The sequence below is a fragment of the Struthio camelus genome, chromosome Z (assembly GCF_040807025.1).
Source record: "Struthio camelus isolate bStrCam1 chromosome Z, bStrCam1.hap1, whole genome shotgun sequence".
Taxonomy (NCBI): domain Eukaryota; kingdom Metazoa; phylum Chordata; class Aves; order Struthioniformes; family Struthionidae; genus Struthio; species Struthio camelus.
Window position 1 is genome coordinate 40874569 of NC_090982.1, and position 16808 is coordinate 40891376.

Sequence of the window (16808 nt, forward strand, 5' to 3'; positions counted from 1 at the left end):
CTCTTTTCAGTTACTGATGAAACTGATATTGTGGATTGATATACAGCCTAATCTCAAGCCACCGCTTCTACAGTTTAACAAGCTGGTGAGATGAATCTGAGAACTGTTACTTTGATGACAGGACTTAAACATTCCTTTTAAAAGTAGTAAAGGTAATATGTAATCAGGCCTGTAACGTCAGCTTCCTGGAGAAACTCCCACTTGAAATTATGTTGACAGAACCTAGCTTCTGTTGGTTTGCTTAAATTTTTTTCTTTTGTAATGTTTGTAATATATGAGGCAATGTAGAGAAAGCTTTATCTTTCTGTTGTTCCTGTCAGTTCTTTTTGCCCATACATCTTTATTTCATTCTCCTGCCCTTCTCGCCCAGTGATTTCTCCAGTCCCTCACCAGAGGCCCAGCGAATTCACAAAAGAGTTTGGTAGCTGAGGCAGTGTTTTCTCAAGTGTGAAACAGTAGCACTCTCATCTGATAAGTCACAAAAAACCTCTTTTTTTACTGCTGGTTCGCAACCCCCTGAGTTGCTCCCAAACTCCTAAGAGCAAAAAGGTCTCTTGGAACTAACCATGGATTGCATCTCTGGTCTACCAGAAATTTTTCAACACATTCAGAAATTGTGTTTTTTAATAATCTTAAGACTCAGTGGGATGTTACACAGCCCTAAAACTTCAAGCATCACAGTATACTCAAAATCTGCTGTGCAGAATCCTCTGCTCTACCGGTAAATATCTGCAAAGCTTCAAATCTGATAGGATCAGAGAAAGCTGAAAGTAGGTGCTCTTACTTCAAGGACCACAGAACAGAGCTCAGAGCAAAAAGGGAAAGCTATGGTACTGAAATATATAAAGATATCTGGAAGCAATACAGGAAAAAAATTAAACCAGATACTACAGTAAATTAATCACTTATTGCTGTCACTATTGGACAGTGGGACGAGGCAACAGAAGCAACTACAGTAAAGATGGAAGTGTTCACAAACAGAGCCATGTCTGTCTGGGCAGAGACAATACAGATGATGCATATAGTTTCTTCTATACCAGAAAAATGCAACCAATATTAACTATCTAATCTGTCTACCTTAAACCTATATTAACAGGAGGTTGAAGGCAACACTTAAGACCTTTGTCAGTTCCTAAGTCAACCCCCTACTTGTAATGAACTGCATTTTCATGACTTGCTAAACACTTAGCACAATTTTACTGTACTTGATTGAAACATATGCAAACTCTGAATAGGAAAGTATGCTTATTTTACTCTGAAAAAACACATGGGAAAACATGGTAATGGAACCTAAAATCTCAGCAGGCAGCAGGAATTAAACAAATATCTTGACTACATGTCCACTATGCAAAACTAATATTCAGCATTCCAGAGTGAATTAAAAGCAGATTGCCTTTTATCAATGAAAACAAACCTATTCCGAAAAGGAAAATAGCCACAGGATGTTTTGCTTCAAATATTCTGAAAGTCAAGTTAATGAAAAGGTAAACAGTGGGTTCTGAATTTCATGTGACCTACAGAACACTCCTGGGGGTAGAAAGCCACCTCATAGTTAGCAATAATAATAATACAAAACTGTGGGAAAAGCAGGAGTAACACACTGGAGAGTTAAATTTTGTCAAAGCAAGATTTAGTAGTGATACCTTCTTTATTTGGGGGTATGCTATAGCCAAACAACTGCAAGCAATAAGGTTATGATGGCTTAGCCATCACTTTTCAACACAACTGCAATAATTGCTTGTACACGTTCTCATCCTGCAGTGAGGTAAAACCCCTCTGCAGGTTTAAACCAACCTCAGCATGCATCCAAACACTTGTTTTGAAACAGGAGACTTACTCATTACAAGGCACAGCTGAAAGTAATGGAAATAACCACAATACTAAAAACTAAAACAACAATTTCATGAAAACACCTGTATCGTCTGCTTTCAAGCATTATGACTAAGTAAAAGCCTACATCATGTAAATACGAAAATGATAAAGTCAACCAGGACTATGAAATCATGAAGCCAATTATTTGGGAAAAACCAGCATACCCAAGGCTAAGGAAATTGCACAGCATTTACCTACATTTTTTCTTCATCTATATCTGAGAAAAGTCTAGGAAAAGAAATGAATAGACAAAAGAAACCGGTAATATTAATAATATTCCTTGTGCATCTTAGGCAATAAAATCATCCTCTTGGGCAATAAAACGGCAACTCCTTTTAAAACTATGGCATCAACTATTTCATTCTGGGGCTTCTATACCTTTCAAGAAGGCAATCTACATAAATGTGATACTTTTGAATCTTTAGCAGAAGGCATCTCCCACAGTAGCAGATGCCTCACTGTTTGAATTTGAGCATCCTTTTTGAAGTGTGAACTGTTCCTCCAGGTGTCCTCACACATCTAGAACCTTGTCACCTCTACACCATTTCTAATCTAACAATCAATTTCTGACTAGCTCACCTTCTGACTGGAAATTCTTGGTCAAGTAACTTTAAAAAGAATAAAGCTGCTTCTTCTTAGTTCCATGTCAGTATCTCCATGACCCTTTCCTTACTCTTTTCTACCATTAAGAGAAGGAAAAATAGGTAAGATAGTTCCCTGTAAACATTCCTCCATGAATGCAGATTTCCTCTTATATGAAGCATACTGTACTACTTATCTATTAAGCTGATTTTGTGCAACAGGATTTGTGCTTCTTTGGAGCATCACGGTTATAGCAATTCTGCTGTTCAAAAAAAAAACATGAACTCCATCACATATCACTGTGCTTTGCAATACAGTAGCTGCATTACAAATTAAAGATGCTTTGTAGGAGGAAATGCCACAATTCTTCATTAAAGTTTAGTCTGTATTACACATTTCACATCTCAGTCTCCCTATAGTCCTTAGTGGAACATCAATGGAAATTCAGAAGAACAAAGGAATACATGTAACTTCATTTCCTGATACTTTGTGATTCAGCACTGCTGTGTGAGATCGCTTCTGCAATGTCTCCACTAAAAGGGTATCTACTTCTCCTGTTATTCACTCACTCTCCTTTTCGAGTGTCCTGTCTGCTCTCACCTTCAGCTATTTCAAGGAGCATCTTCCCACCTTTATGCCCCCATTTTACTTGTTACAGGTATCACTAGTTAAAGAGTAAACATTTAATAACATACCATCAATGGGCTTCAGAAGAGACATACTATTGAAATTAATAGGCCTCAGGGGTGTTCAGTTTCCCCTGTATTTCAGTCCACTTGCCATGTTTTGTTAGCTTTTGGAAGCTTCTGTCTGTCTGTTAAAGTACTAGGATTTTTCAACTGTTTTCAACAGTTGTTGAAAGTTTAGATTATTTATATTAGCTGAACCACGCAAACGCATTATATAAGCATAACAAATATGTTTCTAAGGCAAGAGACCACTGCTGTTCTTCCCGATATTCTATTCCGGTCACTAGGGATTAGCTCACCAAGCCTTGATGACAAGCAACTTGTGCCAAACATCTATACAAATTTTCGTAGGCCTGTCTTAGTGTATACATTAAAAAAGCCTACAATGGAGAAAAGAACATAACATATGTAAGGCATATACTCTCACCAACATATGTACTTTCCCCTAAAAGGTTTCATGTGCTCTCTCACATTCACAGAAGAGAAGGAAAATCAGAAATCCAATCCTTACCTTTCTGCAGACACTTTCAAAGTTAACTTCTTTCCTAAGAGCAAGTCTGGTAACTTGATCTGGCTTTAATTCCTGTGGATGAAAGACACATTTATTCTTCTTACAATGGGACTTGACTAAATCTTCCTAAGATTCACCTTCCTCATAAACGTTATGAGCATAACGATGGCATCCCCTGCTGATTTCTTAAAGGAAGGAAAAACAATTTCTCATACACACATTTTTAAAAATGCAAATACTATGTAAAATCAGTAGATTTTAATTCCAATAAATTAACTTACACTTAAATATTAATTGTATCCAATCTGAGGGCAATGGAGATTTTCCACATCAAAGTACACAAGATGGTGATTTTATTTATAGAAACATTTAAAGTACCCTATAGGTGTGCTAGAAATAAATTTTTGAAGATTACGAAACATCCCACTTATCTTAAATTCTGAAGTAATTTCAGAGCCTACCAACACATGTAAACATAAACGTATAAGACCATGACACCAAAGGAGGAGGTGGGGGGAAGTAATTCCTCTTTTCTGAAGATATAACACATGCAGAGTTTTCACTCCTGGACTTAAGAATTTCCATTAGCAGCTGAAATAGAGGAATGAAAATCCTCAAATAGAATTCTTTAGAAGATGCACATTTCGATGGAACATGCCCTCACAACAGGTTTTTTCCTTATTTTGAAGCATATTTTGCATTTATATTGTATTACTAAATGCCTTAGTAACCTTATCAAATGAACACACTGAATTTTAGAAATCTAATATTGGCTTTTTCCTGCTAGGGCACTATGTCAAATAAATCATGTTACATACCAGTTGTTTGCCAGATGGCCACTTTAAAAGCAGTTTAACTGTGGTGTTATGCAAGGCCCAAATAACTTCCACACAGTCATACTTCTGAAAAACGAAGATTGACTGAACTTCTCTGTACAAAAATGATAGCTGTCATCCAGACTATATCTTAATGCTGCCAGTTTCAACATCTGAAGACAGCAATCAATATGCTGAATTTCTGAAACACCACAAAAGTGGATGACTTAAGTTTAAATGACAAAAAATAGTAAATTTGCAACATTTGCAGTCAATAAAAAAAGAAAAACCAACTTGGGGATGCGTATGAAAATTACAGTTTGAGAAAGTGAGACAATATGCCTATGTTCGGGCTGCATCTGCAACACTGTGCTCGGATACAGTTGAGACACACTAAATGAAAACCCCTAAAAACAATTACTGTGATTAATGGCTAAGAATAATTAGTGTATTAGCAAAGATTCAACTGTAATTCAAATTATGGGAGACACGATAACTTACAAGTATGTGAAAAATAGTACATTTGGGACTTTCAAGGCTTACTGACTAAAACTATTGTTCTTTTCTCTCAATATTCCTGCTTAACCATCCTTGATAAGTATTCCAACACTTCCATTTGACATCCCACTCAATTTCCCCCCCCCCCCCCACTATGTTGAGTTTCTTTATTCTATCCTTTTTTATCCTAAATCTAGGACAGTCTTTACATTTACATGGTTCCCCCTGAAATTCCATCCAAGTAGTTTATTTCCTTCTAAAGGGTCAACGCCTCTTAAAAATCTTAACTTCCGTTTATTAGATTCTCTATAGAGAGGATGCATCTTACCTAGATCTTTAAGGTATTATGGAAATTGTCTATGTCTTAAAACAATGAGCAAGCATATATGAACAGCAATAATGTAACAGGAAGAAATTAAGAAATTAAAAATTCACTTTCTGTGTCAGAAGAGCTCCTTGACAGTGAGATTTAGTAGTCTGTAAAATCCTCTCCCCAAGGTACTGGTGGAAGCCCAATCACTTGGCGCACGCAAACCAGACTGGAAAAACACCGGTGAATATAGGAAACAATCTTACACTGGCAGATAGACAGACTGGATGACTTAATAAAATCTAGAGATGGAAAAGACCTATGATTCAGTTTTCCATGACTTCTCAAAGTGTTTCACAGATGGCAAATCTAGGACAGACTGGTTAGGTGACATGCTCACAGTCACATAGCTGGCCAGAGGCTAAGAATGAAGTTCTGGAACCCAACGTAGCTAAATCATACTGCTTCTTTATATTAAGGAGGACAATTTTTTGGAGTTGTATCCCAAACAAAACTGTGCCTGTTTTCTGTCCCTTTAGAATTTGAACAGAGAAAGCTGGGGTGGCAGGGGGAAAGGAAGAGGTAAAGGGTGGTAAACATCAGCAAAATCTGTACTAGAACCGCAAGGGTTTAATTTTTCTATGGCACTATTACCTAACTGCCTTAGAACTGCAGAATCATGCCTGGTAATGAATGGAGTAAGAATCACAGTTGGGGAAGCAGAGTCATGAATGTGGCTTCACTGAAATGCTCGCTGCCCAGAATGAGACCATGAGCCTCTTCTTAAAAGCCAAACCCCCGAATTTAAACTATGTCCTTCGCTCCCCTTAGATTTAAGGCAGAGAAAGAATTTTTAGTTTATAGTCTCCAGCAATACCCTGTTCTCGTAAACTTACTAACTTACTGTGCTAAATAGACTTTTCTTCTGTCTCTATTAATGGTAAGCAGTAGACAAGAAAACAGAAAAGGTATATAACGATACTTGCCCAGCATGGTCTTCTCAGCTTCTAGATGCATGCAGCCCAAGAATTCCCGACACAGAGATGGTACCTTTGTATGTAATAACTGTTATGATGTGCTCTTTTACCAGTTATAGTTGCTTTTTAAAAATCAAGTTAATACTTGATGTCACAACACCAGGGGCCCATAAGTTGCCAAGTTCAATGCAGTGTTATGTTCCAAGTGGAGATGGAATAAAAAGGTTAGGAAGAAGTTCAACATGTATGCTACTTTATGAAGCATCTGATCTACAATAATCCCAGATGAGGTAATAAAACACAGATAATACACCCGCTGTCCTTCTCTCCATGAAAAGGATCGCTGACCAATATTTTAAACAACTCCCTGAATACCTAAAAAAGTACCTTAGAAACACGGAAGATGCAGAAATGACTACTGGGATCAACAGATCCTGTCTACATGCTGATCCTGTTTCCTCTTGTAGGGAAGAAATCTAATTCTAGACTCTCAGATATACAGCTGGCACCAGTGTCCTAACTAACAAAGGGAGCCTGATGGATAATGGTTAATAAGGTAAAAGGGAAACAGATCATTTTCTTTTGATTACAGACTGCATCACTCAACTTCTAATATGAAAGCTTTTAAGAGAGAGGGAGATAAGGGAAGAATCTCTGTAGGCTGATGTACACAATATAGCCATGCTATTGAGCTTTTATTTTTTCCTGGTACGTGAGATGACAGCTGCCACAGAGGCAGTGAATATGAAGCTGGAAGGGAGGTTGTGAAGGTGGCAAGGCAGCAGCTGCCCTCTGTATCCCTAGCGGCAGCAGCAGTAACAGTCTGGCTTTCAAAGCTGAGCTGTGTTCACTCAAACAGCTGTTCTGCACTTCCTCCAGGGGAAAATAAGTAAAAAAAATAATAATAATAAAAAAATCAAGCTAAATGGACCTGTCAGCCAGTTGGACCTTGTTAAGGCTGCAGGCAGATTACTAGGCCTTGGCCCGAGGTTAAGCTAAATAAACAGGATATGAAAAACTACTGGACATGACATAACAAAACTGCTGGATGTGACAGATGTGAGAAGCTGACAAGATGGCTAGATTTTATAGATCATTAAGGACAAGTTACATTAGAAACGGATAAACTTCACAGATAACTGAAGAGGAGCATTGGGGAGCTCTTGGGGAAGGAATCTTGCAAAGCCAACAGTACGTAGGTAAACCATATCAGTAACACCACAGAAAGCCAAGGTTACCTATGCAACCATACTGAAATACCAAATTCAGGTATGGGTGCAAGAAAACTGAGAGCACCGGGAAAAAAAAATTAGGGATGGGTAAGGACAGGATTGAGGCGGAAAAGAGGGAGAGCCAAGATATAGGGAAAAGGGATAGTAAGGAACGTAATGAAATATTCAAGCGTACCCGTGGGGCAGGCCTGTGCTTGAGAACAGCAGCCTGGTGCAGGACAACCCAGCCTGCTCTTCTGACCACAACATATTGGACCTGCTTCCATGCCTGAGGGGACCAGGGCCTCCCTCTCTTGCTAGCAAGGGAGCACCAAGGACAGACAGACTGAGCATGCCATCATCACCATGTTGGTGCCAGTTGCATGCCTGATGACATCAATATTTTCCTAATGCCATAACCCTGCCAGGCCTCTCCATCTTCCTTTCCAGAGATGTAGTTCTACTGAAGTCAGTTCCAATATCAGAGGCAGAGAATTCACTCTACTACTTACAAAAATTAGGATAATAGCCAGGGTTTGTTTAATTTTTTAAAATATATGTAGTTATATTTAAATAAACTGTAACTGTATTATGTAGGAAAATAAGACTCTATACTGAACAAAAAGTACAAACGTAAACGGCACCTGAAAAGACAGTCTCATATCATCATTGATCATGGCTGCTCAGATTATAGTTTTCAAGAGAAACTGTAAACTACTACTCAGTAGAAGGATGCAGTTTAGCTTAATGGGAATGGAAGTATAACCTATTGAATAGCCTTCAGAAGACAGGACAGAGGAAAAAAAACCTGTCAAATGAGGCTTCGACACATCTCAGAAATGCAAGATTATTCATATAAAATGTGTTCCCAGCTATCCTGTCTAAAGCTATTTTAGACGACTCAGAAGACAGTTTGCCAGTCATGGCCTGTGGAAACAATTTAGGAATCTCAGTCCTCACACTTAAGTTTTACCTTCTCCTCAGCTCAATTTTGTTTTGCCCAGTATTATCCCTTTAACTCTATTTACAACTCAATTCAATCATTATCCTCATCAATTCTTCACATTTGTTAGCTGTCCAAGCGTCGAGCCTTTCCTCATAATCACTCCATCTATATCATCTTTACAAAACCATTTTTTTCTTAAAATGGAAGAATTTCTATAAGAAGATAAAGCAACAAAATCAGAGCATGGACAAATAGAAAATAAAACACCTAGAACTAACATCAAATATTTCAGGTGAAACTTCAACTGCAGTTTGTTAGCCGCTACTGCATGTAGATCTTTTAAAACATTACTGTCCTCCTTACCCGTGAATGAGTGCCTTAGACTACTTTTCATACAGTATCTTACATTTTTTCCTCAGTATCCAGTTTCATTTTGCTCTTTCCTGTCATTTTTCAAGGTTGCTTAGCGAGGAGAAAGGGGTAGAAGAAAATACTCTTTTCAGAACAGCTCTTTGGCTTCTTTTTCTATAATTTAATGACTGCATGGCTTCCTGTCATGATCAATTTGTTCCCCTCTCTAAGTCCGTAACAGTTAGGTATTTTAATCATTCCGAGCAAAAGTATTCTTTGACTCTTAGTGTAAATACTACCACGGTGAAAGTATTTGTTCTTTTACATAAAAATGGATCATGCACTTAGAAATAGGATATTTTCCAAGCAGTAAAATAAACGAACCCTGGTTCAGCTAAAAGGTTTCATGCTTTTCAAAAAGAAACTACATCCATGATAAGGGCACAAGTTTGTTTCAGCTATGAAGGCCCACTTCCTAGGAATGCCGTACCCTCACTGGTGATAACCAGACTAAATTATGAAGAAAGGGACCTCTACCTAGGAGATTTTTCCTGACAGTTTACAAAGCCCGATCCTTTGTCAGCAACTGTAACCCAAATATATGCGAATTTCTACAGATAAGCCTCATGAATGGACCACCTTAACAAAATAAATGGCACTTATCTATTTCAAACAAAACAAAAACCCCACAACCCTCCTTCCCCCAAATTTTCTGTTACCAGATGTGAAAATAACATGAGTAACATTCATGAGGCCAATTTAGATAAAACTCCTGAGCTCTTCAGGAGAAGAAATTTGAATTGGTAACAGAATAAAAAACAAATTTTTACTTAAGTGTAGCTTAAAGTTTATACATGTATATTGTATATATAAATATATACATGTTTATATTATATCTCTCCACATAATGCTACACCAAGATATTTACATTATTCCAAAATCACTGTGTAATTTTCCCCAACACACTAGTCAATAGAAAATGAAAGCACTTTTGAGTAGCTGGCTACTCTCCCGACACCTTATTATCAAGTCACTTCTCAAGCTCCCTTTTAAGCAATTAAGCATACTGGATTTTATCTCCTACAGCATGAAATTCTTTCTACATGTAACCTCTATAGTTCTTTTTGTGCACTTGCTCTCTTGGTTGTGTCTTAGTAATATCAGACAGAAGAGAAGTCTCATTCGGGGGGGAGGGAGGGGGAGCAATGTGCTTCCTTACTCCTGGAAGTTTAATCTTTCATTTGGCTCCCCCCAATGGAATCCAGACAATCCAGATAACCTTCATCTTCATCCACCGCCTCTAAATTACATAAAAAAAGTCTTTCTAGACACATCTAACTGATTTGTCTCAAGCATTCCCAACTGTAACCTGGTATTAGGTAGGTTCAGAACACTGTACAGGCTACTACTTTTTGTGGCTGAAGTTCTGCAGTAAAAAGCTTGAGACACCTCAAAACCCCAATTTCTTTTAATGATTTCCTGCTTTAGCAACCGTAACAAGTAATCCTGAAAACACCATTTATCCTCTCTGGCCTAGAGAGGACATGAGAATGCCTGGAAGATTCAACTGCTCCACTTACCTTGCTTGGTGTTGTGAAATAGACTGCATAGTCATTAAAATATTTCATTCCTAATTAACAAAAATATAAGCAGATACATTATGTGAATGGATAACAGGTAAAAGAAATGAAAGACAAGCTATGCTTAATCTACTCACGCTAAGGTTAAAGATCTCTCTGCCTTATTCAGGTTGACTCACGATCCTTTCTGACAAGGTGGCAGGCAGGACTTCAATCTTTATGCATACCTTGGCACCTTTCAGACAAAAAGGGAGCCTTTGGGAACCACTGTTACGGTCTATTTGGTGGCTCATTGGCACATTTCAGCCTAAAACCTTACTTTTCGGTTTACAGACGGAAACAAAATATAAGTGATATAAAGGTGTAAACCTCAAACATGCACAGTACCCTACTGGGTGTCAACAGAGACCACGAAGGTCAATATATAATCACACTGGGGTAAGAACATGCTTGGCAAGATGAATCTCCAACCCTTTTCATCTAGTATAATATAATCTACTGGTGAAATAAAGGCCAAGTATTGCAGGCATAGGTGTACTCAATGTTAATACAAACAAGATAAACAAATCAGTGTATTACTATCATATTCCTTTTTTCTAAATGAACACGATAGGTCACATGATGAGGTGAGGAATGCCTGTAGGGTTAGCAGTGTTCCTCATATTGCATGGACTACTTACCACCATTAAATTGTTTTCCTATCAGTCTTACAAATCTCTACTAGTACTGTTTGAATAAACTTTACTGGTTTGCACACTTACAGGAATGATATCTTACCTTAACAAATGCCTCCAACAAGTGTTTCCTCTTTTAGCTTTTGCTTAACTTATAGGCAATGTAATAAACCTAATATACATCAGAAAATATAGGAATATAAAGGTTCAGCTTTCCACAGAAATCAAGTTTCACTCTAAGTACCTGTGTCATGAGGAACAGACAATTACAGGAAAACAAAACCACAACAGAAGAGATGCCGTGGATCTTTTTTTGTTCTACCAGTCTAGCCAAAGTTTCTCCCGGCAAATTGACTGGAAATGGTAAACTTGTGCTGGAAATTCTCTGTCATCAAATACTGAAACCAGGGGTTTTATCCAGTCAAAATGAACACAATTTGTCTGTAATTAGACAGAAAGGAATTATAATTTAAATACATTCCCCTGTGTCATTAGGGCTGAAGATTATTGTGTCTTATGATAATCATAGTATTTTTCATTTATCAGAAATCTAGATTCTATATTACAAAGGACAGTATAAGAAAGAAAGGATCCTAGAGTTGCTAGTTTTCCCTGAAGTACATATTCAAAAAAATCCTGAATTGTTTAACATGACTTTGCATCTTTCATCAACCACCTTATGCTTTCAAAAGCTTTACAGAACGCAATGCTATTTTAAGTTGGTTTTGAGAAGTCATATATTAAAATGAAAGGCTAATCTTCCAATTAAAATGAAAATTAATGATTTCAATGATTAATAATAAATTGGGCAGGAATACTACAGAGCAGATTACAGAAATATAGTAAAACTTAATTTTCATTTTAAAATAAGAACTCAAAAGAAGTCACTAGAGGAAATTAGCAGAATGGAGCTGTAGAGCAATCTCAGTCTGGATGATTATATGGCATTTGATTTTCATGGGAACTAGTCGTTACTAACCCATAAAAAAAGCACTCCAAAATTACAGTTAATCACTGGGAGCTTAAGAAAGTATTTCAAGTTGAACTTGTCTAGCAATTGTTCTTTTTGAAACTACACTAGTGTCAGGTTTTTGCTGGCACCAATTTTAAACATTACTAAATGTCTACAGTACTGCTGTCTCAGTTTAGATCCAAGTGAAATTCAATGTCAACCTGAGAGTCTTCATATACTCAAAGTTTCACATTAAAAAATTGTAAAGCTTCCTCTGGTTTCAGTGTTTGAGAAAAAAATGACTCCATCCCTTTGTTTCAAAAAATAAAATTATATAATATCAACATAAACATGATTTTGTGCTAATGGATACTTCCCCCTCGCTAAATATCCTTATCCTGCTATTGTCAGACAAGCTCTCCTAAAGGAGCATGAAATTGACAGAAAGACTATCTAGGTATACAGTTTAATAACAAAATAAAACTAAAAAACAGTTTCCCAAAATAAGAGTTAACATGGTTGGTTTGCTTAAGCTCTTGTAAAATACCCAAACTTTATTTGGCAAGTATAGGCTGCTCTTTTCTGCCACGTTTATAAACTAATTTAATATTTCAAGAGGTATGCAAGTCAAATGCCAGCAATTACATCAGTCTAAAGAGATAAACACTGTTAACTTGGCATTTTATTTAGTTAATTAAATTAAATGAATTGTTTAATTTTGGAGGTTCCCATCTGATTCAGTAGCCACATTTACAAAGCAACGGTCACTGTTTTTACCATAACATATGAAGTTATCACGTCAGTAATCTTATGACAATTTCAAAAGTAGTAGCTATTAAAGTAAACTACAGTTATAAGCATTCAAAAAAAAAAGTTACACAAAAGGAAAAACTAAGCTCACAGCATTATTCAGTACCGCAAGTATGATGATGCCAAAATTTTATATTTGAATATTCTTTTTCTTCCCCCCCTCCCGCCCCCCCCCCCCGCCTTATACATCTTTTGGTTCTGAATGTCTGCTTTCACTTGAACTGGTATAATCTGTAGTCTCACTCTATATTGGCAATTTGTTCCATGCTGATTTTCTAATATTAAAAATAACAACCACATGCAATTTCAGGGTTAACGTACTTCCAAGCAGTCCTGTGTTGGCTGGGTCTATCTTCAGTTTTGGATTACTATCCCTGGTATTCACTACACTTGCCAATGTCACTGGCTGCCAGATGAACTGTTTTTCTATAGATTAAAAAAAGTATCTCTTGCCAGAAGGGGACGCTATACACAACTAGCAGAAAGCCACCTCTTTCTCAGTTTAGCCTCTTTTCTCCTAGCAGAAGCTTGAGCCAGCAAGACTGCAACTCAAGCAGCCAGGGAAAGGACGTACTATGTTCTTACAAAGAAACTTCCTACTGAAGACAAGCGGGACTGACAACTACGTGCAATCCAGTTATAATCCCCACCTCTAGATTCTTGTTTTAAGGAGATATGGAAAGAAAAACAAGCAGTGAAGACAGAAGAACCTAAAAAAACCACAGAAAGATATGAAAGAGTGTGAATACACAGAACCACATAGTCAATCCTTTCTTCTGCTTTGGGGCACATGGGGAAGAGCTCAAAGATGAGACACACAGAAAGAAGAAACTCCTTTTTCCATTCCTTTTCCCAGTGTGCCCTATCTTCAGCAAAAGCACTCCTCCACCAGTGTTTTCTTCAGGTGTAGAAACGAAGCATATAGGAAGAAGTTACCTTTTGTCTGCCTCTAGAGAGCCTGTGCTTCCTCTTGGAAGCTGTGCAAGGTAGTCCTACTTTCTCATTTGCCCAAAGTGAGAGAGAGAACAAAAACATAACAAGATGAGCATTTGCCAGGGTTTCCAAATCCTGGGTTTCAAAATGGGAAGTCAAGTGTATCCCAACTCCATCAATATATCACATGTTGTTACAGGCCTGTTCATGTCACTGCAACATCCTTCCAGAACAGTACAATTTTGATTCATTTTGCACATATCTGAGGGGTAAAAGTAGAAGGAAGAGATCTGGCAAGAAAACACAATGAAGAATTTTTTTCAGTATCTACAGATTTCCAGACTGGCTGCTAAAGACCCCTGTACAGATACACAGAATGCAAAAGAAGTATCCAGCACAAATGTCAGTAGCATAAGTCTCCAGTGTTAGTTGTTTACCTCGTATCCTTGAGAACCCTAATCTCATTTCATTACTCGTTTTAGATGCTATGCCCTATGATCATCTTTGATGCTTTTCTTCTGTATTTTTTCTATTTTTAGTCTTTTAAATGCAGTAAGAAAAATCTTATGTAGTATATGGAAGAAAAATGGATTTAAACAGGAACAGCCTGTCCTCTGTCTGACATAGCACTTTCATATACATATCTACAGTAACTCCAAAATCCACTTGCTACCCAGTAATAGCCAATTTAGATTCAATGAATGTATAGCATTGTGAAGGTTATCTCCCCTCCCACGTGCATTAGTTAACATTTATCGATATTTAATTTCTTTAGTCGTTTTATCCTCCAGTTACTCAGTACTGTGATGTCACTCTGCGGAGGTTTAGTGTTAGCAGCTTTACTCCCCTCAAGTCTTGGATGATCAAGCTTTGTCATATTCATTCCCTTTTCCAAATCATTTCCAGCACAGATCCCTGTAGAACTCCATTGTTAGCTTCCCCATACTGTGAAGGCTAACCATTACTCTTCCTGTTCATTTAGTATGTTAACTGTGTTTCTAAACTAAAAAAAAAAAAATTTAGATCTGTGAAGAGCTTAGGCTTTTTATAGAGGCTTTGGTAAAAGATGGCCAAAAGCTTTTTGGAAATTTACACTGACTCTCAACCAGCAATATACAACATTACGTATTCAGTCCTTCAAAGAATTCCCATCAATTTATGAGGCATGACTTCCAGCTCCCGAAGCTACACTTATTCTGCCCCATCATATTCATCTGCACACTCACTAAATCCATTCTTTAATAAAAGTGACAATGAGTCTGTCCAGCATTGAAGTCACATTTATATTAGTGTTACACTCACTGCAGAGACCTTGCTTACAAAAAGTATATAAGAGGCACCTGTGAGGGGAAATACGATTCTATACACAAGAACTACAAGAGCTGCAGTTACCATTCTAAATTAATTAGTTCCCAAGCGACTATAAGAAGATTTATAGTAGGTCTCCAATTTCTCCCTCTCCTTCTCCCACCCCTTTCCCCCTCCAATTAGAGGAAATAAGAATAAAACCTTTCCTATGTTATTTCCAAAAAAATCTTTTACAGTTTTTAAGAACAAGATAATTTCTGTTGAGAATTTCTTCAGGAGAGAGTCCCAAAAAGGACAGTTGATTAAGGGTATTGAGATAGTTTAGCTTTGAACCACCATAGCAACTAAGTAGATTCATTGTTTTCTACAGATAATCTTCTCAACTTCTCCAAAATAATTTAAACTACAAAGACAGGCTGGTTTACAGTAAGAGAATGACTAAAAAATGTTTCAGAGCTCTCAACAGGACCATCATACTTGGTGACTATTAGGCCACAGCACGAGAAGACCAAAGCACAAGGAAAAAGGAAGCAGTGCTTACAGAAACATACTTTTTAAGGTTCAGATGTATTATGAAGATGGTTAATGAGGAGGTCCAACTTGGTGCACTAAAACTCAAATAGATGCTGGGACAATGGAAGAAACCACCACCACCACCAAAACAGCATACATTTTTAAAACACAGAGGTTTAAAAAAATGACCACAGGAACATGCTGACAGTTCCGTAATTATTTTGAATAACTGTTTTGGATTGCTGTCACTGCTCAGTTTTCAAATAAATTTAGGCATATGGGTTGCATTAATTTGTTTTTTTGTACTACTGTAAAGGTTGCATCTTTTGGAAAAGAAGCAATGCACATAGTTATGCAAGATCCAGAAAGAAGATGGAGTCTCATCTGCAAGCCACATTTTTTAAAAAGTGAAAATAGCTTATTTTGCATCCTTACGAAAAAAATGAGATAGTAAAATTCTTACACAAGGCTCAAGAAGAAAAAGCTTCATCTGTAAGCCATATTTTTTTAAGTGAAGATAGTTGACAACCTTTATTATAGAACCTACTTTAATATTTTCCTTAAGTTGTCTCAAATCCAACAAAGAGCTGCCTTCATGATCTGTTTTCACTTTATTGCTAAGAATCTACTGCGCATAAGAAAAAAACAAACTGTGATTGCTTCTATTTAAGTATCTTGTCAGCGGGGAAGGCTTGAAAATGAAAATAGTAATATTCCTCTATTAATCTACTAATCATTCACTTAATTATTCTACAGCAATATAGTAAACAAATGTTGCCCATAGGCCTTTTATGCAATTGAAAGCAATATTTGGTGTTAAAAAAAAATCACTACTTCTCTTACCATATTGTAAAAAAATAGTTAAAAATAGCTGTCAGTTATTTTCTTATCCCCAAAATTAAAGTTGTAAGGAAATCAGAGAACAATATGTACAACTTATTACTTGAAGTATTCTTTATTAAGTATTCTTATATAAAAGAAATCATATTCCTTAGCTTTCCCCTGCCAAGATTGTTAAGCTTGCTAAGTTAAGGTATTTTGACTCCACGAAAGGAGCAAGCATATTGAAGACTCTGACTTGGGGAAGCAATTGTATTAAATATGCAGTTTCTCATTCTAAGAATAAACATGACTCAAAGCATCGTATCAGTGAAGGTAATACCAAATGCTAAAAAACAACAAGAATAGAACAGAAATCCTCAGTCTGCGAGTCCAGCAACCTGCCTCCTCACTGTTCTAAAGACCATGTCAGGAGGTAGTAGGGAGGAGTATTTAC

General features: G+C 37.0%; 1 protein-coding gene across 2 annotated transcripts in view; it reads right to left on the bottom strand.

Annotated features, from left to right (window-relative positions):
* LOC138064416 (serum response factor-binding protein 1-like) overlaps positions 1 to 16808 on the bottom strand; it is a 69025-nt gene that overhangs the window by 16142 nt on the left and 36075 nt on the right. For both annotated transcript variants that reach the window (XM_068926951.1, XM_068926952.1), the window contains one exon: positions 3655 to 3726. In XM_068926951.1, coding sequence (XP_068783052.1) covers positions 3655 to 3726 — 72 coding nt within the window. The remainder of the gene's footprint in view (positions 1 to 3654; positions 3727 to 16808) is intronic.